Below are 25946 nucleotides of genomic sequence, written 5' to 3'. Positions count from 1 at the left end.
TGAAATAGCATTATCAATTATCAAGTTTTTTGTACATTTAAAATAAGCAATGCCATTTTTATAATTACTGAAATTTGGGAAAAAAAAGAATATTGTTCTTGGTTAACAAGATATTGACTGTTGTTTAGCTTAAGCTAAATTACAATGCTAATCACCACAGTTAAGTCACATGTTATAAAAGTGTCCTAGTAACCCCTTGGACCTATACCAAATTTGTTCTCCTTAGAAGTATACCAAAATGCTTCATAACATTAAAAAATATGCATAAAGATAAGGGTGCCCAAAAGGAATATGTAATACTAAGTAATATAGTAAATAATAATATTAAAACAAAATAAGTGTGAACAGGTTTTTAATATGTTTTAATATTAACAGATCTATGATATAACACCTCGAAAAATATATATCTCGCAATAAAATTGAATTATACAAAAATATACCCACCACCTAGGAACATATATTTGATTTTTTTAAAATTTTTTTATCATGCATGTAAACACACATAAAATTAGAAGATTATCACAAATATTTTTAATTAACTTTACAACGTAGCGTTGAACACAAAGAGCAACATTATATATATATATTAATTTGGTAAAGAAATAAAAGTATAACGTAGAATTGAACAAACATTAACAATTTCAAGAGATTTACTTAATCTAAAAATAATTTCAACCTAAAAACATTGGCAAGTAAATAGTATTGATAAAAAAAGTTTTTAATGTGTGCACATAAACATTAACTAATTGGAACTAGGCTTCTAGACGTCCAGTTACGACGGCGGTAACTATGGTTCCGGCCGAGAGGATGTTGAGCACCGAGGAGGCGGGCGGCAGTTCCAGTAAGACACAGGCTCCGCATGCACTGAGTAGTCGACTGCTGCACTGTTAAAAAATGTTTAAAAATAAGTTATCTTTTTAATCATCATTTAAATATAAGTCTAATTAACAACCATTGTGCATTGCCAATGATAACTTAAGGCATAGAAACTTAGTATCTTACTTCTGGCCTCATTGGCATGGTCAGTCACTCACCAAGCCATGGTGAGAGCTATGCTCTTGATTTTATGAATCAGGAATGAGGAAATCTTTAAAACAATGAGAGTAACCAATACAGACCAGTGGATTGGAAAGTTGAAGTAGCAGTAACAGCAGGTGTTCTCTAGGTCCTCAACGTTCTGTCTGGAGACCACAGGCCCGCAAATGCAAATAAGACCCACAATGAAGACAAACTATCATGTTAAGGTCGTCGGAAGACACTTTCGGGAGCTTTTTCGCCTCCCAAAAACATACTAATTCAACGCGAATTATTTTTAGGTACATTTTCCTTTATAAGACGTATGGGTTGATAGGTTGTGGCTTGGTTGCGGTTTCAAAGGATTATGAACCCAACCCTGTAACTTCCGGCATTCTTATACTGTTTGAGGAACAATCTGCCGGTCATGGAGAGGCTGGGCTCGCAGAGTGCGCGTTATATAGCCGTAGTCGGATCTCTCTTTCGCAGAGGTACCTGTCTCTGCCGAACGACTCCGTGAGCACTGATTTCGCATGCGCTTCTTATACGATAGGATTTGTGTAAATGTAATTTAATGTTTTTTTCTTGTACACGCTAGAAAATATTTATCAATAATTAGAATGCATAGTAGACTGTAATATGTCAACTTACTTGATTCCCGAGAACATGAGCTGTTGGCAAATCGCTATCAATGAATCGTAACACTGCCCTGACGTACTCCGGCCTTGAGTCTAGCAGAAAATGTTCGGCGAGACGCACACGTATACGAGGAAACTCGCTTCTACGACCTTCACATACCCGCAACGCGCGGATTACGAACAGCAGGCAACATACATATGCTGAAACTGGATTTCCTGCAAAAACAGAGTAAATGCTCTAATTTTTTTTAAATATTAAAATAAGTGCATCTCTTCTTGTAGCATTTATATAAGCAATATTCATATAAAATATAATGCAATTTCAAATAGATTTTCGAGATTCTTGTCGCCCATAGACACTCACTGCAAGGCGTAGATCTTCTCCAAAGATATCTATGGGGGGATATACCACATGAACCACACTGAATAGTCGCTGAGTTTGAGGAGTATGTATTACCCGAGGTAGTCCATAGCACGTGTTAGGTAGAGAGGCCGAGAAGTATGGTGCGCTATGGGACATGTGTTTTTCCCCCAAATCTTAAAAAATTCATGGGATGGTATAGTGGGGTGATATGAAATATATAGTACAGTAATACAATATACTTCCATGTCATGTTTAAATTATCTTGTAAGAAATTTAACAGGAAGAACTAAGGAAATAAAACTAATTTTAGTAAAAAAATGCTTTAACGGTGTGAAGGTTATAAAAGTAATAATGGAGATTGAGAGGTATCAACTCGGGATAAAAATAGTAAAATATCGGATGTCTAGTTATAAGACGCTTTACCAAAGTCCACGACGCTCTTGTCAAGGCTCTTAGAATATGTGGCATTGGGCTGGGCATGTAGTGCGCTTTGAAGAAAAAAGGCGCAAACACTGCAGAGCACTTAGATAGGTTTAATTGGCAATAACAAACTTGGTCAGCCATGCAAAAGATGGAAATATATTTCAGAAATCGCAGGAAAGGACTGGGCGAACAAGACAAAAGACGAATGTATGGAATTTGCTGGAGAAAAAAACATTAATATTAAGGAAACGCTAAACATTATTAACAATACTGTAGATGTAATTTTTAAGGATTTGAATATATTCATTCATTCAATAGAGCTTGGGAATTAATTTGTTTCAGTACTATATTGAGGATACTGTGACCACAAAAAAAAACTTCTAAGTTTGTGACGGGCTCTTAGATCAAAGCGCATTGAGAACTCTCGTAGCTTAAGTTAAAAGATGCCTTAGAGAAGAGTTCAATTTGATTTTAGTTTCTATCAAATCAGTCTATACTGACATTCTTCTACACATGATCAGAATTGGTCATTTTTAACGAACCTTCGTTTATATTATTATATCTAAATCATATAATGTAAATTATTGCTAAATAATATATGTTCTTGCAATAATGGTAATGTTGGTAATGTATATTTTTAATATAGATACAATATTAAATTTCATTATTTCCTACCTGGTAAAGCAAAGATATATTTTGTTTTTCCCTCAAATCGACAAGAGGCAAAAGTGCTCGGTTTGCCTGGCTTCATATGCACACGCCCGAAATATAACTGTGCGCCGAAGTCCTGGAAGTGATAAATAATTTTAGATATATCACTGTCAATTGTTTTTTTAAGATTATTATGGATTAAAAGCCAGTTATGGCATTTAATTTATATGAAAAGACAATTAAAGGATTTATCATAAATTGGTATTATTAAAAAGAAGGCAGAGAAGTTTTCAAAACATTTTTTTAACTAATTACATCTAATATATAAAATTTTTGTGTAACGGTGTGCGTGACTGAACTCCTCCGAAACGACTCGACCGATTTTCGTGAATCTTAGCGCGCATATCGGCCAGGTTGGAGAATCGGACATCTATTTCATCCCCCTAAATGTTAATGGTGGTCTACCCCTAATTTTGTTTTATTTTTTAGACAATTTTTTTTGTTTTTATTTTTTTATGATACAGCATACAAAAATACATACAACCCTAAATTTTCACCCCTCTGCAATCAACTCTTATTTTTAATTTGTTAAATAAAAACAATTTTTTTTTCAAAACAATGTTTGCGGGATCAGCTAGTAATATATAAAATAAAGTTTTTTTTATTGATTAGTGTATAACCATCATCATATTCCGAAACTATTTTCATATCAAAGCAACTAATTATTTAAGTTTGTACGGTTGAAAATCATTATTATCTATATACAAATTCAAAGAGGCATAATAAAAAATATTAACAATTTAGAAAAATAGTAAACAAATTTTTGTTAATAACTAATAAACTATATTGAGTTTTCAGATGTGTATTAATAAACACGTAATGTTATTCTTATAGGTCAAAGTTAGAAAAAGATTGTTTCGTATTCTATTTAGGGCGTTGAAATCACGTTATTTTAGCATGTAGTGCAGCCTGTCCTCTATCTTTTCAACTTTCAATACGCCGGCCGACATCAGTTGCGTTCGTTTTCGAACCTCCTCATTCTTGATCACGTACATCAGTACAGTTAAAGTTTTCGTACTATATTACCTGAAGCAACACGGGTTTGAGCAGGTCCCGTTCGCCCATAGAGACGCCGCCAGTGCAGACGAGTACGTCCGCTCGTTTCATCGCGGCAGCTAAGCTCGCAGCCAATACGTCTGCTTCATCGCGGGCTACGCCCATGCACTCGCTCGTATATCCATGTTCCCTATTACACAATTAGAAGAGACACGAATATATGACAAAAGTAATAAGCATAATTTAAAAGTAATTAACGGTTGTTTGTATTCAGAGACCGTTAGCTAAAAGATATTTTATTATTTCACAGCTTGCGATTTATGTCTAGGTAAAAAATGTAGTGACATAATTTTTTTTCTATTTCTCCAACTTAGTTAAGTTAGGTTAAGTAAGCTAAGTTTATTTACCAAAATAAAAGAAAAACATTTTTAAAAGTTGCCATTAGTCAAAAATGAGTGCTTACATGAGAAGCGCTTTCAACATTGTCTGGTTAGAATCACGAATGTGCGCTGGTTTGAGTACGGTCTCCGAGGGATCCTGTAACTCGTTCCCCGTTGATAGTATTGCCACCTGAACAAGTTTTATTGCTTTATTCATTAAAAAAAATTAACACGACTAGGTAGTAATATATTTATTTTTACTTTTAATACTTCTTTACAGTACTTTTCATGAAGCTAATAGGATTAAAGGTAAAACACAGCCCAGGAGATTGGCAAGATGAAATAAGTGTGAATTGCCCACATAGTGCGCAGAACAGGTAGCTGTTGGGACCCTAAGTTTCAATGGGTTTAACACATTTTGTAAGTTTATATTCTTTAACTACATATGTGCTATTTTCATTCGTTTTTAATTATTATTATATTATGCTATTTATAAAGTCCTATCCTATTGTCTGTACCTATGGTGGGCAGCTCATTCAGTCGTCGACTTTTTGCCGTTGAAATGATGATGATTAGAATTAGAGGTTGCAGACTGTTGGAGTTGTTTAAACAAAACCTATTTTTTTAATGTTTGTAAGTTCTCTCGAAAGCGTGAACGCCTTTACATTATACTTTTTCATTGAATGAATAGGCGCAAAGGTATTGCACAGCGAACCTCGACATGGACAGGACCTCAAAATGAATTTAATATTTAATTAAAAATACCTTTGGTCTTGTTTTCACTTTTACTTGCTGATATCCCGCGCCTGCTAATAACCCTACCATAGCGGCATTGATCACCGAACCTGATTAAAAAAAAAAGAATACACATATTGAAATTCAATTATCAATGATTGATATACATCTAAGACTTAATGTACAGAACAGATGGCTGCTGAGGACTTGAGTTACTGGAATGGCAACAACTAGCAAACGCAGCGTAGATGCTGGATGTTTTCAGTCGGTTTTATTGGAAATCTTCTCTCTCCAGTCCACCAGTGAACGTCCTACGGCGAATGATGATGACTAAAACTCATGAATTTAAACTAGTTCAAGTTTAAGATGTAATGAGTAAAGAAATCGGTAGAGAAATAAAATATAAGTATTTTTATGTTCTGATGCCCACCTGTTTGGACCAATAGGTCTCCTAAACCTATGTCGAAGCCGATCGGACGCACGTCTTGTCGTGGCTTTGGCGCTACAAGAATTTCTATCTCCAACTCGGTTTTGTTATCCTTAGACGCCGAGATTAGCCTCGTATCCTCCACCTAGAGTATTATGTAAAACGGGCAATAGATTTAATAGCGAAATTAAAAGAAAATAGCATATTAGTGGTAATCTTAAGAGTACAGAAATAATATTGACACGAGAAATCACAAAAGACGATGGATTAAAGAAGTGACATTTTGAAAACTTATACTATAATTTAACAATTAAGTTATATTTAATCAAGTTTTGAAATACAAAAGTCCCATTTATGTCAGAATAAGTGATAATTTGATGTATGTCTTCTAATTATTACTTCGATGATAAACATCAGAGACGAAATGTTCGACGATATAAAGTCATGTCTCCATCATCAGTCGCAATTTCAATTAATTTCGATCTATAATCAGTGCAAAGTTATAGGAGATACAGGCCACTTAAATCGTGAACAATTGTTTAAGAATAAAATAAAACAATGGTATTTAACCAGAGTGTTGCCGGTGACGACAAATGAATTTAAGACTTTGTTGTTTACGATGGGCCTTATATAATTACACAAGATCCTCATATACTGTAAAGCTTTTAGATCAAGGGCACCCACAGTGCATTGGTGAGGGCTATCGGTGCTTCATTGCGGGTCCGAATCAGAAATGAGAATTTACGCAGAAAAACCAACGACGTTGCTCGAAGAATTGCTCGTCTGAAGTGACAGCGCCCAACCTACGTCACTCGTCTAACCAGCGACCGTTTTTTTCTCTCTCATATTCCTATCTTTTGCGGGACAGGGACTCTGTTTTCATTATTCGTAATTTTATTTTCGCGCTCCTCTGTCATTCCTCTTATGATCTTCCATTCCTTTTTTTTCTTTCTTTCTACATTTCTTCTACCTTTCCCTTTCGTTCGTTACCATTCTTTCTTCTCCTCATACCTTAACTATTACAAATTTTTTGTTTTTATTCTATCTCTCATTTTTGGTCTTTTCTAGATTTTACATTCTAACAATATTGTTTTATTTATTTATTTCTTACCCTATATTTTACACTTTTATTTACAATTTTTATTTTTACATACTAACTCTTGTTCCTTCAAATTGAGTCTGCCGCAATACACATTTGTGGAACGTTGGTCTAGCTTCTTCGTCGTTGATTAGCGAGGCCGTAGGGTCCTCGCCAATCTTTATGCCTAACCGGCATTCGGAGTCGACTCGAAATCCTCGGAATGCAGGACAGTCGGTTACCAGATGGATCACGGTCTGGTCCACACCCGGAGCTTAAACCGGTGAAGGAACTCGGAAAATCCCCCGTGCCCCGTGAAAAGTTGGACCAAGACCGCGTCCACCTCGATTTTGGAGAGCACGTGGTAGGCTGAGATAGCGTCCGGAAAAAATCTCCGTGTTGTCGATCTCGTCGTACCTTCCATATACCTGCTATTCCATTCGTCAAGCGTTCCTAGCCTAAGCTGTAGCTTGACAAATGAGACGGGGCTTTATTCCCGCACCCTTGGCCAGTTGTTCCGCCTTCATATTCCCTCTGTCCTCGCGTGCGCTCTCACCCAGTATAGTCTTACATCCTCACTTCTTTCTCTCACTTTATTATGTTCTCTTTTACTGTTGACGCTAAGAGATGGAGAGTATCAGATGTTGCGACTGTTTGGATGGCGGACCGCGAGTCGTTCAGTATGACGCATGATTGTGCCGACCTGCCGGCTGCGTACTCTGTCGCTTCCGTTAATGCCAGCAGCTCTGCCTGGTATACAGTGCAGAAACTGCCCAACTTGAGCTTTTTGCTGTGCAGCCGTGTGGCGTACCGCATAACGCAGAACGCCGCATCCACCTTATCCTCTGTGCAGTGGCCGTCGGTTGGAAATCACTAGATCGGCAGCCGCGTTGGCAAGTTGGACAGCTTCCTCACCTTTCTTCAATCAGGAGAATTTCACACCAAACTGTCCAGACGGGTGTGGAAGTTTCAAATAGCTGACCGGTAACTCCAGGTTCCAGCCCAGCAAGGATAAGAGCTGAGTGCAGGGAAGCGGTCCTGTGGGTCCACGCGATTTTCTGAGCCAAGCCCTTCTGGACCGCGTTCAGAATCACGGCCGTTAGGCCCGAAAAGTTCTCAAGTGGCGACCACGAACCGGAAGACGTGGCATGAGTAGGCCATTCAATGGGTAGCAAGTAGGCAAAGTCACATGAAGTTGCTGAATGCGGGTAGTGCAAGACCAGTATTTGTAATGTAGATGATTATTTTTTAAAAATCAGTAACCTGCACTACACAGTCGGCGCCAACAGGTAATGGAGCACCGGTATTGATACGAACGCATTCCCCGGCTCTCAAAGGCGCATCACTGATTTCGCCTGCTGCTACTGCAGCACGGACTCGTCGTTTGCCCGCGCCGTCGGAACTAATACATGCGTACCCTGCCAAACAAAAATAGGTGTAGTCTAACAGCCGTAACTGCTATGACAAAAATTAACAAACTCACATAAGGCTTAGTTTCTACCTAGGACCATTACAATATTTTATTGATACATACAGGGCCACTGGTTATAGATGTGAATGCTTTAAAGGGGTGAATATGTAGCTCATTTGTCTCAAGTAAACACTCGGAAAGTTCATTTTCTTCTTTTGGAATGCAACAGGCCAAAAACTTTGGTATTAGTCAACAAGGACAGATAGCAAACAATAATTAATTTTAATATGTAGTAATCCGAATTTTAAAAACACTTTTATTAACTATATTATCATTATGTTATTAATTATTTCTGAAAGCACTGATTTTTGGATAGGATGTACTATACATGAATTGACAGCAAATGTATTATACATTTATTTTTTGATTATTAACATTTATTATTATTCATTATTAACAAAAAGAACACTTTTATTATTAGCTTACATCAAAATGCTGCAGTCAAATTGAATAAACATGTAGAAGTTCCAGTGTTTAACAACCAAAGGCCTTTAAAAGGGGTAAAAAAATTTGCTGGTGTTCAGAATAGCATGAAGAGAATAAGATATTCTTCTTCTATTGTTATTAATGCAAATGCACATAATAAAACAATCTTATAGCTTGTTAAAAGATTTGTATTAAAAAGTTTAAACTGTCTGTTACTATTTACTAACACATATTTTAAACTTTTAATAAATCTTTTTATAATCAGAACTAAACTGATAAACTCTAGCTCGATTCATTTTCATCAAAGTCAGGGCCAGAGATCGTGATGTGTCTGCTAAAATGTATAGATCAGGCAAATAAAAATATTTATAATTCATCATCTTGTTGAATCCTCAGTTCTGTGATTAATAAATGGTAAATTATAAAACTTGCATTGTTTGTATCCAAGTAAATATTTAAAAATAAATATGTATTAAAATTATAGGGAATGCTTCACATTATATTTAAATATTGAACCTTAACCTACATAACCAATAGTTGATAACAACAGCAAATATAATGTTCATGTTGATGTAATGTTCACATTTAATATTGCTGACCAATACAGCCATTATACTTTAGTGTCAGTCAATCAGTCATTTTTGTGCATTCCAATTTGAATACCAACTTACAATTGTGTATTAAATTTTAGTTTTTCAAATACCTCTGGGTCACATTTTCATTAAAATAATTACTTCTACCAAATACATATATTATACTGAAGAAGGACCAGATACAGATAAATGGTAACACCTATCTGCCTGCTACTCACTTATATTGGTGACCCTGACAAGACCAAACTATGATTAGAAATAGTTTGAGTGATTCTCTTTTAAGTTTAAATACAACCATAGTCTTATTTTTAACACAACAAATTTTAAACTGCTAAAAAATTCACTTTAATACTTAGCTCTTATTGATATTTTTAATAAAAATGGTTATCTTATAAAAAATTGATAATTCCAAACTCACCGTCCTTAATTGATGCAGGAAATGGTGGCATTGGTTCCTTGGCAAGTAAAGATTCACCCATCACAAATCCAATACTATTTTGTATTTCAACCATTTCTAAAGACCCCATCCATTGACTCATAGTAGAATCAATAATTTTAAATGCTTCAACCATTTCTAACATAGGAAATGGAGATTCCCTGGGCCTCAAAGCCACCTTAGATATATCCACAGAGCTACTAATTCGCTTATGTGGGCAGACATAATTTGATATCATTGAGGAATGAATATTTTTTATTTTAGGTGTATCATTTTTAATAATGTCTACTGCATGGTCTAATATAGGCATGACTATTTCAATGCATTCTAATACTGCGTTCCTGCTGCCTGGAAAATTTATAATAAGTGTTTTGTCTCTTATACCACTCACTGTGCGAGATATCATAGCCATAGGAGTTTTTTTTAGACTCGCAACAGTTAGAGCTATCGATATACCCGGAATTTCCCTTTCAATCACAGCTTTAGTTGCTTCTGGTGTCACATCTCGGATGCTTAGACCTGTACCACCAGTGGTAATTATTAAATCGAACTTTTCATTGCAATATTTCTTGAGGGTTTCTTCGATAATATTTTTCTCGTCGGGTATAATAAGATTAATCACCTTTGGATAAATTTTATTAAGAATATCATGAATCGCTGGACCTGAAGTATCTCCAGAAGTATTCTTAAAACATGTATCACTAATCGTTACTATAGCTACAGTATTTATCGACATTTTAAATTCTTTAATATTCTTTACAAATTTTAGTAAATTAAACCGCACATATAACTTTTCACTCTTTGATAAAACTCGGTATCATAATTGTCAGACTTTACACGAATTGTATTTGATAATGCTTAACTATAATTTACGTAACTTTTTTGGCGTTTATCATTGAACTTTATTAATGTAGTATTTATTGTCTTATACTGTTTCAACAGAGACTAAAATAATAATTGGCAAATATTTCGAGCGCGTAACTACCGACTGTACTGATACATAACGTAAATATCAATAGGGAGGGGATCGAACGATACGCGTAGATCCAAGTACTCACTCGATACTTTTCCTTCCGATAACAATTTCATTTTGTATCGATACTTAGAAACTAGGTGTCGGCCATAAGTACCCGTATTATATGTACAAGTGCTTTTGCGTGTGACCGATTTACCGTGATTAGTGGTGTCGTCATCCCTAATAACTGATTAATAAATCTGGGTAAATAAATGTTTATTGTAATAATGCGTGTCAAGTTAGCTAAAGAAAAACTGCAGTATCTACATACCAATTACCTTGTTATTAAGTTGCACATTGGTTTCAGTAGTTTACATGCTGTATTATTCGTAAAATGACTGCCATTATTATTTCATACATAAAAAAGTTATTTTATTTCTAGTCCTTTCCGTCTGTCTTCATCGGGTTTACATTTTTAATACATGTTTAAGTACATAAATAAAATGTACAGTTCTTCATGTGATCTATGTTTTCTTTAAATGTCGACTACAATTTATAAGGAAGTTATAGTCGATTTGACCATATTATATTTTTGAACGCATCCTAATTATAGTTTTCAGTAGTTGGCAAGCTAAAGAAAAGAACTGATTACCACTTAACAGTCACTGTAAGTATCAGTATTTGGTCGTAATTGTTTATGATGTCTGCTGAAATATTATTATTTAAAAGATATTGGAGCTGAAGTTTATGTTAGCATTCTATTCCGCCTTTGGTAATTTTAACCGTCTAACAGGGAAAGGCATAGAAATCTTTAGAGAGCACTACGAAAACTGAGTTTTTTTGATATATTCTTTCAAAAAGTAATATTTTTATCGACGACGACGTGAAGGTTTTCAAGGCGTACGTACCATGGCGACATGTACCATGTGTAGGATCCGGAGTTATTTATTAACGTCTATATTTAATTGTCTTTGTAAATATTTTTTTATTTTAATGTATACAGGACACTCGGTTATTATATGGTTGACTTGTCTCCGGGTCACAGGTACGCGCCAAACTGTCCGCAGTGCCTCGTGAACACTGTGTTCAAAAGCCAGCGTTTTCACTACATGACAGGCGGCTAACGCATCCGGGAAGAACATCTTTGTGGTATTAGCCGTCCGTCCCTTCTTGTAATGACAGCTCTATTTGAGAAGCGACTCCAAAGGAATATGTGGCTTAATGAACGCAACAAAATCGTTTAGATTCGCTTCTTGTAGTACAGTTTCGTTTTTAATTTGAAGGCTACTTTTTAGCTAACTGCCCTAGTTTTCTTCAATCCTTGCGTAGCCTTTTTCTCTAACAACTTGATTTTATTTTATTTTTTGATTATTTTAGAACATTTATAATACAAAGCATAATACACAAAAAAAAATTATAAATAGTACCTGAAAATCAGAACTAGATAATGAGTAAATTTAATAGTATCAAATTATTTCTTACTTTTGCGTATCCGCACACGTAGAAACTAACAAAGAAATTTTTAATTATAAAATATTGTGTATGTTTCATAAGCCTCACTAACGTACATACGAGTATAATTAGAATTCGCACTTATACTTTAGGATTTTTTAATTGAAAAACTAAAGTGAACTCTTTCCAATTTTTCGTTGCTTGTCACATTACCACAAATTAATTAAATGCGGGGATACTGGGCCGATTGTGCTTGAGATTTCTTTAGGATATCGAAAAAGAAATGAGGAGATCCCTAGAGGAATGGAAGTAACGGAATGTAAGTAATGGCAATGAGCAGGATTTATTAAAATAAATTAATATGGTGTACGATTACATTGCACTAGGTTCTTTAACTTTAGTTAGCAATTCAAGATAAAAGCATAGAATAAAAACTGTGCCTCAACTATAGATGTAAGGCCGGTTTAAAACGAATTAAACCAATCAGTTTAAAACGAAAAAAACCGTTTTAAACCGAAAAATACCCATTTTTTTTGATTTTAAACGTTTAGTGTTGACGACTATGTTTTTCCTAAATATAAACACATTATCTATTCCAAGCGTAGACATTACCTAGCTAAGTTGAAAAACTATTACCTAGTTAACTATATTGGTTATTTTGAAAAGATTTATCAATCAGTTTCATTCGGTTTAAAACCAAACTCACACACTTGCACTTCTCACGCGGAGAGACGTCAAGATGCAACGTTGCCAGCTCGCCTACTCCACACCACACACACACATACATAGCGTGTTGCGTGCGGACATGTCAGTGTTGCCAGTATTGTAAAAAAATGTACAAATTTGGATTCAATATAAAGGTACTCGTACCAAATATGCCAAACATTACTAAATTACTAAAATGTTATAAGCTGTTTAACATGATGATCATACAGTCAAGAAAGTCATGAAAATTTATGAGGCGCCACTATCTTTGTAAAACTGACTGACATTTCTGTCCTAAAATTAAATATGGCAACACTTTATTTCTTTTCATGACTTTCTTGACAGACTGTGTGTGTGCATAGCAGTCGGCGGTGGCTCTCTGTCCACAATTTCTTTATGATTTAGGTACATATTTTAATCTATTGTATGTAATATTGTTTCTTTATAATTATAGTACTTTATATGTAATATACTTACCTACATAGGTATAAACTGCATAGGTAACTAACACAAGACCAAGTATTGTCGATAATGATGTGTAAAAACACTGTTCTTATATTTTAGTAGGCGAGTTTTAAACCGTTTAAAAAGATTTATTTGGGGTTTTAAACCGCCACATTTGGTTTTAAACGTTTTAAATCGGCTTTTTTACATCTATAGCCTCAACTCAATTCCAGCCTGGCAGGCATATAAAAAGAACCTACATAGCACTTTTGTTGGCAGACTGTATCAAAAGTAAGTAAATGTACTAAATAAAGAGTAATCAACTAAATCGTCTTTTAAAATACCAAAATAAGAATAACTAGTAGCTCTTTGCGCGGAAATTTCACAAATACAATAGTCTCAGCAATGTCCAATGTGGAATTTATTTATGTACACTGGTGTAACTCTAGTGGTCGAGTAAAGCTAAGCAGTTCCAGTAAATTGAAGAGTTAAGTAAAAAACAAACTTGTGAAAGATTTGCAAAAACACAAATTTATTTTCGTAGCGCTGCGCTTTCAATTCTGTTGACTTAATTTGCTATTGTTATAAAAATAGAAAGAGCGGTTCGTCTAAAATATCTATACCTATGATGAAGGTCTTATCAATAATTAATTCATTTTGGCGATGTGTAAATGACGACTTTTACTTTTTTTGTAAATTTATTCGGTATGAATTTTTGGGTCTCTCACTTCGGGCCACATTGACAAGTTCACGGTTAGTCAACGGGCGAGAATTTTTATAGAAGTCGTTGATACGACTTCGTGATGGAATGAAGAGATCCGTAAATGAAAGAATGACATTATGGCACGCAGAGCTGAGTGCAGCCGAGACCTGGAGGTTCTGGAGCGGAGACCATGGACCGGCAAGCGCAGCGCTGGACAGATGATGGCAAGGTGAACAAATGACTTTATTAAGGACCTTGATAGACGCGGGATGCAGACCGCCTCCAACCGACCCTATCGAAGATCTATGCGGAGGCCTTTTATTGAGCTGTGGCCGTCCTACGGCTGTAATTATAAAGATTATGATCAAGTTTCAGGAGGCTTTGCTAACAAACAGTTAAGGTTAAATAATTCATAGTCATAAGTGAACTCCTAACAAACTTTCGATCGTTGCGTTCGAAGAGATAAGAAAGCCAATTAATAAATTTTGTCAACAACATAACAATTTAAGAAATTGTTGTTTTTTGGCAATATTGAATAATTAACTCGATATCATGTATTATATCAAAATAATGCATTACGTATGATCTGTTCATTTTGTATCATGCAATGACATTTATAAGCCAAAAAAAAGGTCTATAAATAGTTTATCTTTCGGACAATACCTATCTAATGTAGGCTATAAATACAGATTTTCGTTGAATATTCGCTATACGAGCTCTGGACGAAGTACTAACAATAATAAATCTTAAAATGGCTTTCATAGGAAAATTGTACGAATTTGAAAGAAGAAAATTTCCAAGCATTCGTCGATAGCTTGGGTAAATATACTGTCAGAGAAATTTTTTCTACTCCTTTCATTAGTTGTTACAGAACACCAAATTTTTATAATCCGAAATATTCATTGAAATAGTTTTTTATGTTGAGATTTTGAAACTGATGTCACCTTAAAACTCGATTAGTTTTCGCCGCGTGCTTTAAACAGTAATAATTTATTTTTACTTAAAGTAATTTGCAAGTAATTTCATAGTATTGTTGTTACACATAAATACGGTTAACTTTGTTTCTTAATATTATAAACATTTTAGTTAAAAGAACTTTATTTTTCTGTAAAGGTATGCCACCAGCGCGTGCTGTTTTTTTTAAGAAATTCAAACCAGTACATAAACTCGAGAAAAAGGGCGATGTATATACACTGACGGCTCAATGCCCAAGTGAAACTGTGAATGCCTCATTCAAGATCGAATAAGAATTTGACGAAACACTTTCTGCACTTGTAGCAAGGTCATGCTATTTTTAATTTAGTTTTATCTATCTGTCAGTTGTACATATACAACAATATCTGGGATACTCGTCTGCAAACTAAACTCATCTCTTTCCACTAACTACTAATCAGTCGTTATTGAAAATTGAGTAAAAAATTGGTTTAAATGTTTGATGTTATTTTATAATTACTTTACAAGTGACCTATTAAAAATTTCAGGCGAAGTCAAAATTTACTCTCGATTGGAACACTCTTAATCAAGTGCAACAATTTGCGGACGGTTGCGTAATAAATTATAAAAGGGAGTACTTTAGCGATAAGTTAATAACGGTGAGATTTTTTCATAATATAATGCATATACATTAAGTAAGTTACTAAACGAAATATAGGAAATAACCTATTTTTCTTAATTTATTTCAATCGACGGCCAAATTTTCTATTTGTACAGTTCACCTGTACAAACTGTGTATGCTGTGTATGCGTACACATCTTTTGTATATTAAATATGTAAAAAATAAACACATTTTCAAGTTTCATACATTGTTTATTTTTCAGATGCTGACAAACAACAAATGGAACGGCAAAGCTGTCAGATATTATAAAGTAAAAGCTTAAGTTGCAACATATAACTTGACAAAAGAAAAAGTTTTAATAGTATATTGTAATGTTATTTATCTTACAATCGTACAGTGACTCCTTGTAACTTAATTATAGCTTCTCTTATTTTAAATTAGATCGCTTTTACTTAATTGAATATCATGATTACAGTTTTGAACATGTTAACAAACGGTATATTATCAAAGGTTCTTATATTTATTAATGTCAATAACACAAATGATCTGTTGATCGTTTCTGTTAATGTATTCAAGTGTTGAATTCACATAAGTTTGGGGCGGATTTATACGCAATATTTTATAGTTTATAAGGACGTTATTTGATATTATGAAATATAGTTAAAATACTTATCACCTCTGCACCACCTTGAATTGACTGGTAGAAATTGCTTGAGTTTATCATTAAGTCCGCCATTACAAAAGATACAAAAAGTGCGTATAAATAAATAACTCCGAAATTAAAATCTGTTTTTATATAAAAATAAAAGTACGTTTAAAAGTATATCTGTATTTGTCAGCGATTACATTGATATTTCCGCGCAGGAAAAAAAATATTACACGTAAAACAATTTAGTTTGGCTTTCGTGCGACCAATAACCAATGCTGGGGATAAGTTAATACAATATTTTTGAGGGAGTTTTCGGAGGACTCAGGTCGCACTCTGGGCGTCTGTTATAATTGTTCCTAAATGTTCGATGAAACTCCTACGCAAAACCAAACGTACCTCAAGGCACAACGTCGCCGTACATTACCTACGCGGGGACTATGTGCAAGCCGGTAGCTTATCATCAAAACATTGTTTAATGGTTTAAAAATTATACAAATTGCATGTAACATTAAAAGAAGTATTTATTCTTACGAATGTCCTTTGTTAACTACTTTTTAAAAGTCAAGATATAAGATACACATTTTAATATGTATACTTCAGTTTATGTACATTTAGAAGAACTTAGCAAGGAACTCGATAGTTACTTTTGTGACGCTAAATTTCCAATTTTTCTGTTTAGAAATATCGATTTGTCACTTAAACATCATCGTAATACTGATTTCTGGCATGTTTATCTCATATATTAATAAAATAATAGGCATTCGTTATTATAGGCCTTATAAATTAATATTGCTTGCTATGAATTTTTTCATGAATAAATTTAAAATGGCTTCAATGATTTTATTATATAAGCGTACACTTTGTCCCAAAACCGATGAATCAACGTTATGCAAATGAAAACTTGGTGCTATATAGTGATAACATTCTTGTATGTAACACACAGGAGTTTCATCGTGCATTTCAAAACGCACAAAGTAAAGCATCGTTCGTTTTAATTAAAGATGTTTTCTTGTTACTACTTACATTCTTCAATAAGACCATACTGTAGTATTATAATCATGTAGGTTACAACGCATGCGAATATCTGAAACCATCACGTGTAGATAAGTATATGTGGGACGAGTCAATATTACTGTCTGATGTAACGTTTGCCTTCATGTTACTTGAGCCTTAGTTACTAAAGTGTAAGCGGTGGTACACGAAAATTTAACTGTTTTCGACAGTTAAGAACTAACTTGTTGGTTTGACTTCACCAATCAATGTACGCAGATAATATTTTAAGTAGTTCAGCCAGTGCAGCCGACATCCGCAGGGCTTATTCAGCATAATAAAGCAATTAAGTAAATAATCAATTATAAGTTATTTTTGGAAATAACTATTTCGTAGTTGGAATTGATAATTTCTATAATTAGGAATTAAACTACTTTTCACAATTTTAGTCGAATTCGAAATTCTAGGTAATCACATTAGAATAAGGTTTGCAAACGATTTTACTTTAGATAGTATGTTTTGTCTTAATAGTTGAATCTTCGAATTCTATAAATTTTGCTAGTCACTCACTTATCATCAAGATTCATATATATGTACATCTTCAAAGTTATGAAAAATTTCACGGTATTAAATATAAAATAGTCTTTATCATGATTCCTTTTTATGCGAAAGAGTCAACAAATATTCTTGATCCGATTAACGACGTCAATAAACACGTGCATGGTCTTCTTAACACAAGTGTCAAAAATGGACTTAATAATTTTGTTTTATTTTAAAATCCGCAAACTGCATATTCATTAGGTGTTATGTGGATCAAAGTTCACCAGGTCAGCTGGTTGATTAATCAATAACAAAAAAACCGACATTATCGAACAACTGATAGCTCGCGGTTGACTCTTGGGTCAAAAGAAGTACGTCTTTATGGATTGCAATAATTTGATAATACCTACCGCGGCAAGTTGTGACCTTTGTAAGGTACAAATAGATAGCGGCGAGAATGAAGGCTTGTAGACTACAATTTGCTTGTAAAACGAATCCAGTTCGGTGCACGTTGGTTGTCCTACAGGAGTCATGCAGTAGATCGCCTTGCTCAGAAGAACTTGTGTTAGACTCATCTGTATTAGGAACATTATTTCAAACAGCTCGTGAACTATGTCTTAAAAATAATAAATATTATCGTTTAACATGATTTTTTAGGAAAAAGAAGTCGGCTTTTATACTGAACTGTTTGAAATATTTAAATTCAAGTTTATACAATGTTTTTGATTACTTTTTACTCAAATTGTTTTTTGCCATTTCCGGGCAGGGTGCTCATTATGCATGGCTTGGTTACCAAAATTGGCTCGTTGTAACTGCTATGAATGTACTCGAAAAGCACATTTCAATAGCTAACTAACGGGCTACGGAGTAGAGTTGGTTACTTCTGCCTTTGCTTGCCACAAGTGAGATGGATCCCTTTTAGAAAAGGAGTGTCAGTATTCTGATGTGATGCTCTCCCCCCATGAATAAACTTATTACATCACTATACTACGGCGGTGGGGCTGGTGAAGGTAAGCATCAGCCACGGCCGAATTAGTATTGGCGGCCGAGCTAAAGGCCAGATCCTCTGCAGGAAGTAAGATCGGTCTTGTGACTTGTGTAAAATGAAGAGCCCGAGAAATAAAATGTATTAAGTTTCGGCGTGTCATTTCTATGCAGAAAAAAAGGAGATTTTAGACGAAAAGACATCTATCTCTCCCGCCCCAATATAACAAAGAAAAGTGTTTGCTTTACTTCTATATTTCCATTTTTTCATAAATCGAAAATCAAAGTAAATTACCGGCCAAATGTCCACCAGCAAACCACAATCTAATTTCACAATATAACAAATACGCACCTCATCATGTGTTCGTTGAAATGATTCAATCAAAGTCAAGACTTCCACGAATCGAAGCACTGTCCACACCACTGGAATTAATACGCTGCTCACTCTTTTCCATTTATTTATTAAATCTATTAGAAATAATTAAAAGATTTTAGAGAAAAAAAATAGCAATGGTGAATATTAATCTAAGTTCAGAAATCAACAAACTAAAAAGTGTTTTTATCATTCGTGGCACGCAAATGTAATGCTATAATGGGTGACGACACATAATTTTCTCTCCTATATTAAAGTTCCGTAATCTTACACGTTGACTTTTAAAGAATTAACACAAATAATAATCTATGGCGGTTCTTTTATACTGTTTTGATTTGTATATTACAAATAATAATGCAGATATAAATAATTCAGATAAGGTAAAGCAACGATCCCGGTACGCGGGGTTAAATCGGACTCGCGTGCAGACAAGTACAGGGCCTCTTTCCTTTCACCCCAGCGACACTCTCATCTATTTCTTAAGCGATAGAGTCCCGCAACTGCTAAATTTTAAAGCATCACTCTTATGTATGTTAATCAGCGTACTTGTTCAACGTAATTTAAACAATTTCAATTGGTTTGTTAATTAGTTTCAAATTTTCCATCAATAGAATTTTATTGATTGTGTACTAGTGTGTGTGTATTATTTTGTGTATATATTATATTGTGTACTAGTGCCTAGTCTATGCATTGAAAAAGTTATCTTAAATTGACATATGACGTACCTGGTGAACATAAATCCCTTATCATATAATAATTTGTTATAAAAGTGTTCCCAATGAAAGACGCCAACAGTATCAAAAGTAATAAACCATTCTCGTCGTTAAAATTTCCTACGACTTTGCATAACAGAATATAAGAGTCTGATAAACGCTGAATCGAGTCATGAGCTGTAAAATAAAGGTCGATTTATATGTTGTTTTTATAAAAAACAATATGCCCCGACAGACGTGATATCAAAAGATATTGCCTTGTCGCAGTCCAGTAAAAGAATTAACAAATAAAATTAATTTCCAAAAAACTTTTTTGCTTAATTATAAACAAAGATTTCTTACAAAAAATGTTAAATGTATAGCACTTTAAGTCTTGCAGTGAATTTTATTAAAGAAATAATGTATGTAATTATATCATCATTTTAATTCTTTAAAGTCATATTCGTTCTTCGAAAAATTAGACGAAAATCTGCTAGGTATCGGTTTATAGAGCTTTGCTTTATTGCATGTGTAGAGTCGTGAAAACCAATTGTTGTATTTTCTATAATAATTAACTCAGCCCGGGCTATTATATCCGACTATTGTATCAGATTAAGAAGGCCTTGTACTTGTACGTGGCTTGTCGTATTGTCGTTTCATCGTCCGAAAGCTCTTCTTACTTACTTCTTATGTAATTTTTTTATTGACGTCAAATGTTTGACAGCTACCGCTAATTGACAGCAAATATGCTACACATTTACTACACTGTATAAGAGTGATATAACAAGGTCTGACGGTAAATTATACATATTTAGAAGTAATTGCATCGCATTTGCACTTGCTACTTTTAAAAATAATCCCCACTAATCTACTGCATCAATAGTGCATAATGATGCTTTTTGAACTGGAACAGTAATTATTAATGATCCAGGTATAGGGATGTTCAAAACGTCCACAAGAGGACGGCGCGCTGCGTGCCGCGTGTCGCTGTTTAACGGTTTAAACATGTTTATATGACCTGCCAAACATATTCAATATTAAATTTATTTTATCGACTTTGTCTCATCAATAAATTGATATATAATATATTGTAATATAATGATATTACATACTAAATTGAGACAATTAATTAAGTGACAACCGATCAAAATTGAATCTTGAATCAGTTTGAAAGCAGTTTGTATCGAAAAAACAGTGCCATATTTCTCATTAAAAATTTCAAGTACATTCGTTTTCTGTCCTTTTCTTGTTTACTTATATTTTGCATTATTTTTTTTATAAAATCTTGCTTTTTTCTTAATTGCACATATTTTTAATTCTTATGTATATTACAAATTAAATTTTATAACTGTAACTGATGTGCGTCCCGCGAAACAATTTTTAATTTAAATTGGCCCGTTGATTAAAAAGGTAGCTCACATTGATCTAGGCGAATCATTGTCTTGTGGTTGGTAAGACTGCTATTTATTTTACAGTATACGATATTTTAACAAAGCGCGTTAGCAATTTATCTGGACTATTTATAAAATATAAAAAATGTTGGTTACCTGAAACATCATCTATTTGACCAATCCATCTGTTAGTAATTGTTGTGGGTCGAGTTATATTAAGTTTCGGTAAAGAATCATTTATCGGCGTTGGTTTTTTATCTGTTAATGTAATTAGTATAAAATTATAATAATTGAAACTTGAACAGTGATCTAGTGGAAAAACAAATTAAAACAGTAGACTCGACTGTTTTAATTCTGATTTTAAAACGTGTTGTAACTAATCACATACTTTTGATTTTAAGTATATCAGTCAGCTTTTGTAGACTGATATTTATACTTTTGCTTGTTGCATGGATCGTCAGGATAACAAATACAACTTGCATTGTAATTAACAATGTCAAAATGTATCCAATATATACAAAGCCGTAAAGGTAGACGATCGTCACTGAAAGCAGAAAAAAAATAGAATTAGTGGTAAAAGACTAGCGTTTAATAAATACTAAATGTTGTACTCATAGACAACAGCCACGGACCCTTCTACGTTCTGTGAACTCGGTTCCGCGGTAAAAGCTGTAAAAACCCGCAGGGCTAATAGCAATAACTTCATTCGAGACAATGGTAGATGGCAGCCATCAACAACACTCCTTGTGTAAATAAGTATATAAAGTGAGGGTGTTTCTGAGGAATAATTTGCGCTTCTCTCACAAGTCTACGTCACACGGTGACTTTTCTAGTGTTGTGTGGAAGTCCGTGTGCGGCGGGAATATCGTTATTTCAGCGCATAGATGCCCACTGCAAGGCATAGATTCTTGCTAAAGATTTCTATAGAGGCATAAACCATAATCGTCATTCTTGACAGGCGGGTTGGCGATCGCGGTGCGGTATTATGATACGAAGAGGACAGTACTGCCCATCCTTTAGAAAATCCTGTGTAATGATTGCACATATAGTGAATTGTATAACATTGTAACCTGAGAACCGAACTCGCGATCACTCGATCGCAAGTTTCGGTCCACTAAGGCTGGGGTACCACTGCTAAATGCCATTGCCACTGTGAAAAATGATTTTCCGTATGTCTCACATATTTATTAAGACAATTACGTAATGTATGACGACTCAGATATCAGGGTTTCGTAATTTAAAGAAAAGTTATGGCTAAATGATAACTTTATGTGCTGGATCTTTATGGGGCAGATACTGATGTGACACTAGAAAAATCAGGCTGCGAAATGTTAACATCTTTAGCTATAGGCGAGGAGTATTATTTAGAATATAATACTGAATTTAATAAATATATATATTTATATTTAGTTGTAGTAAACATTATTAATATTTTATTTAATAAAACAGGTTTGCTCATTTTACTATTCATATTCAATTTTAACAACTTCAAATAAAAATTTTAAAAATTATTAGAAGATTATGTTACGATATAGGTTTGTAAAGGGAACATTTAAGATAATATTTAACAATTTGGATCTATACTGTGATATAAAACGAACTACTTACTCTCTCTTTCGTTGACATAAGCATCTAAGATAAACATGGCATAATCCATAACCATTACTAAGTAGGTGTAAATTAAGAAGGCAATGAAAAGTATACCAAATAAATTTTCTTTTGGGTTCCTATAGTCGTAGCGTACATCTTCTCTAATCTGGAACACAATAAAAATTATATGCACATGCTAGAGATCTATAGATAATTAAGTTTTACTTATAGATGATGTCATTGCCCGATGTTGTAAACTAAATAACACTTATGTACATTTCCAGCGAATCACATACTACAAATTCATAAGTGATTAGTTAGATTCAGATGAGGTTTGTCTGTTAATTGTACAGTTTTTAGTTGATTACGAATACGCGTACATAGAAAAATTAAAAGCGCTGGTGTATATGCGCTACTACACACTATTATTTGGAAGCTATATCACTTATTAAATGCTACTATTTGTCTTACATAAAATAGCTTGAGGAAACGCTCAAACGGCTGTTAGAATGTATTGGAAGCAATGTATTTAAAGAGGCGGTCCTCAACCTAAAGTCGAGCTGTGAGTTTTTAATTTTCGAAATACGTGCATAGAAAGTCCTGGATCTATACACCCAACAAGTAGCCAAAGGAGCGATCCAGGTCGAGTAGAACAATTTTTGTGAGAAGTACAAAGAGATCCTTCATCAAATACCAGAAAAATTGGAAACCGCTTAGGCTTTTTCACATAGATATCTAGAATAGAGCGCGAAGCAAGACTTGCATCCTTGCTAAGTAAAAAAGTACTAGATTTGATATCCACAGACTATAGACCTGGAGACTATAGGCGCAACCTACGGCCCAGGCGCAATTAACCAATCCGGTGCCTGTACCTACATGACAATATTTAACTTATTAACCCTCTTTCAACATATAATGATGATTTTTAACTGATAAGAATAGCAAGTACTGCTGTAATTAGATGAACAAAACATTTTTGAAGTTGGCAATTTGCGTAGTTAAGATTTTAAAATTTCACTGCACCTACACTCATTAATATTTTTTAACATGTTAACAACATTTTCAGGGATTACTTTGCATACACCCTAGTAGTTTTTATGAAAGGTTGGAGAAAAGTATGTATAAATATCTCAAATCAACATTATTCAAAATTTTATAAAGCGATTATTAACTGCTGTACCATGATACGGAATGCCTAGTGTTTAGCTAGAATGAGGCATAAATCACGTCGGCCTAACAGTCTTATTGTATCATTAAGTTCTCCGAAGATCCGGGAAATTTTCAAGAAAATCACAAATTCTCACATCTGTGCCACACTATTGAATATTGTTGACTCATATATGCCAGTAAAATGGATAGATATTGAGGTTCCCCTGAGCCCCTGTGTTACGTTTGATCCACCGGTCGTGTTACAATCTGTTTATATTATATACAAAGAAAAGTCAAATGATAATTCTCTAACCTTTTCGATGGCTTTCTGTAACTTCAATATATTTTTCATACGGGACTCTCCAAAGATCACGCCTAAAACGACTGTTGTCAACAAAGTTCCAAGATCACCGAGCCAAACAATTAGAGCAGACGTTGTCTTAACCCTGATAGCTTTACTGGTCCCGAAGACGTGCAAGTCCATAATTAAACCGACTCCTACTATTCCAGCTGCAAATCGTAAAGTTGAATCAAGGGGAAGGTTCTTTGTTCCATTCGAATGTTTTAAGTGTAAATTAAGTCAAATCTTTGCAGTTAAATCACAATCAAAATAATAATTAACATAAAATTAATGAGTTTTCGATCAATAATAAAAGTGTAAGTATTTTGTTAATCTTACTAAATAAGAAAATGAAAAGAAATAAACCAAGATGAGATTTCAGAATAAGTAAAAAAACTTAATCGTTTTGTAAGAGTTGAGTACTAAGTTATCTAGAAATCACTTCGTGCTTATTTGTTGATTTTAATAGAAGTAGCTTTTCAAAAAAAAAAAAGAGAATATACCTATGCAATAGATAGAAGTGAGAATTTACCGTTGACGTAAAATTAGATTCAAAATTAAATCATACGTTAAACATTGATTAAATTATCTTTATTGAATGAATCATACAATAACCAGCAGGTTATGAACAGTTTAATACTTGATAATTTTTAACAAAATGTTACAGGATTATTACTTGGATTTACATTTCAGAAACTGATTGTTATTAAAGTACCTAACTTACTGTGTAACACGAAGAAAATCCATGTGCAAGCTCCTAGTTTAGAGGCGCGAGTAATGTAACCATTTCCATGCGGCTTCAAGTGCAAAGGAGCGGCGCCGTGGAACTTCGAAATTCGCAAAACCAACGCTAGAGTGTCGCGTATTATACACGATTCCGCGTCGGACTTCTTCATTCTTAATCTATCCTTTAAGAAGTAATGTTAGTGTTTTTGTTATTTAAACTTTATAAAGGTATCTTTAGTACGCTCTAAGTATGTTATGTCTGAAGAGCTTCAGATGTACTGATGTTTTTTAAACTACTTGGGGTATTAAAACATAAAGAAACGTATATACACATTAACCACATTAAATATTGTTGTAAACTTTATCCTAATGTTTGTGGTTATTAAAATTAACCTTCGAAATGTTTTATTCATTTCTTGATACAATCTACCCTGTATATACATAGTAAAGGGCATAAAAATAAAAAAAAATATATTCATAATAAATGATTCCTGTGTGTTAGTTTATTTATTATTTTCGCAAAAATTATAACCATCGGTATGACGATGATTGTATTTTTTTCTTAATCTTTTTTTTCTTAGTCTGTCCAACACCGTTCTTAAATAAATATAATTGAAAATAAGTCGAGAATAATAGTTTGGAGCTGATAGGTAAGGACGTTATATCCTTCTGTCGGTTTTTCTATGAATAATTGTTAACGATTACGAAACGTTATAATTGTTCTTTAAGGATCAACAGAACTGTCGCATCCCTACGGTGAATCGATACTCGAGAAAAGGTGAAGAGTTCTAAGCTAAACCAGGTGAAGTAGCTAATACCAAGTAAATAACATTTAACCTTAACCAAAAAAAAACTAAAGTAACAAATAATTTACAAAAACTGTGTAAATAAGTGAACCCGTGTACCAACGAAGTCAAAATCGTTTTCCTCTGAGCTGTCACTACTTAATTATAAATCAATGCTTTACTTAATAATAACTGTTTGTTACACAATATGTAATTTGCTTATCAGATCAT

General features: G+C 33.9%; 2 protein-coding genes and 1 long non-coding RNA gene across 3 annotated transcripts; 1 reads left to right on the top strand and 2 right to left on the bottom strand.

Moving 5' to 3' along the window:
- Positions 1-316: 316 nt before the first annotated feature.
- cin (Molybdenum cofactor synthesis protein cinnamon) lies at positions 317-10673 on the bottom strand. Its single transcript, XM_068767367.1, has 9 exons — positions 9675-10673; positions 8030-8184; positions 5692-5833; positions 5292-5371; positions 4610-4716; positions 4177-4336; positions 3115-3226; positions 1666-1868; positions 317-884 (listed from the first exon to the last, which is right to left on the bottom strand). Exons 1-9 carry the CDS (start codon positions 10426-10428, stop codon positions 753-755), a joined length of 1845 nt encoding a protein of 614 aa, XP_068623468.1. The 5' UTR covers positions 10429-10673; the 3' UTR covers positions 317-752.
- A 3430-nt stretch (positions 10674-14103) lies between these two features.
- Positions 14104-15851, top strand: LOC137924420 (uncharacterized). Its single transcript, XR_011107591.1, has 3 exons — positions 14104-14180; positions 15433-15543; positions 15769-15851. It is a non-coding gene; the product is annotated as an uncharacterized lncRNA (long non-coding RNA).
- Positions 15852-17065: 1214 nt separating this feature from the next.
- On the bottom strand, positions 17066-25100 carry LOC137924371 (uncharacterized). Its single transcript, XM_068767766.1, has 8 exons — positions 24929-25100; positions 24178-24374; positions 22734-22881; positions 21282-21383; positions 19768-19932; positions 19022-19137; positions 18096-18260; positions 17066-17239 (listed from the first exon to the last, which is right to left on the bottom strand). Exons 1-8 carry the CDS (start codon positions 25098-25100, stop codon positions 17171-17173), a joined length of 1134 nt encoding a protein of 377 aa, XP_068623867.1. The 3' UTR covers positions 17066-17170.
- Positions 25101-25946: the final 846 nt, after the last annotated feature.

Source organism: Battus philenor, unplaced genomic scaffold, assembly GCF_028537555.1.
Source record: "Battus philenor isolate CCGP_79_NKW_IND1 unplaced genomic scaffold, ilBatPhil1.0.hap1 SCAF_23, whole genome shotgun sequence".
Lineage (NCBI taxonomy): Eukaryota > Metazoa > Arthropoda > Insecta > Lepidoptera > Papilionidae > Battus > Battus philenor.
The sequence above is the reverse complement of the archived record's forward strand: the minus strand, read 5'-3'. Positions and strand labels throughout refer to the sequence as shown.

Coding starts and splice junctions, on each gene's coding strand:
- cin (XM_068767367.1), bottom strand. CDS start 10,428: ATGTCGATAAATACTGTAGCTATAGTAACGATTAGTGATACATGTTTT. Junction 4,337..4,609: donor ATGTTGAAAGCGCTTCTCAT/GTAAGCACTCAT, acceptor ATTGTGTAATAG/GGAACATGGATATACGAGCG. Junction 1,869..3,114: donor ATATATCTTTGCTTTACCAG/GTAGGAAATAAT, acceptor CTGTTTTTGCAG/GAAATCCAGTTTCAGCATAT.
- LOC137924371 (XM_068767766.1), bottom strand. CDS start 25,100: ATGAAGAAGTCCGACGCGGAATCGTGTATAATACGCGACACTCTAGCG. Junction 24,375..24,928: donor GATTTTCTTCGTGTTACACA/GTAAGTTAGGTA, acceptor TACGATTTGCAG/CTGGAATAGTAGGAGTCGGT. Junction 19,933..21,281: donor TCAAATAGATGATGTTTCAG/GTAACCAACATT, acceptor TTTATTTTACAG/CTCATGACTCGATTCAGCGT.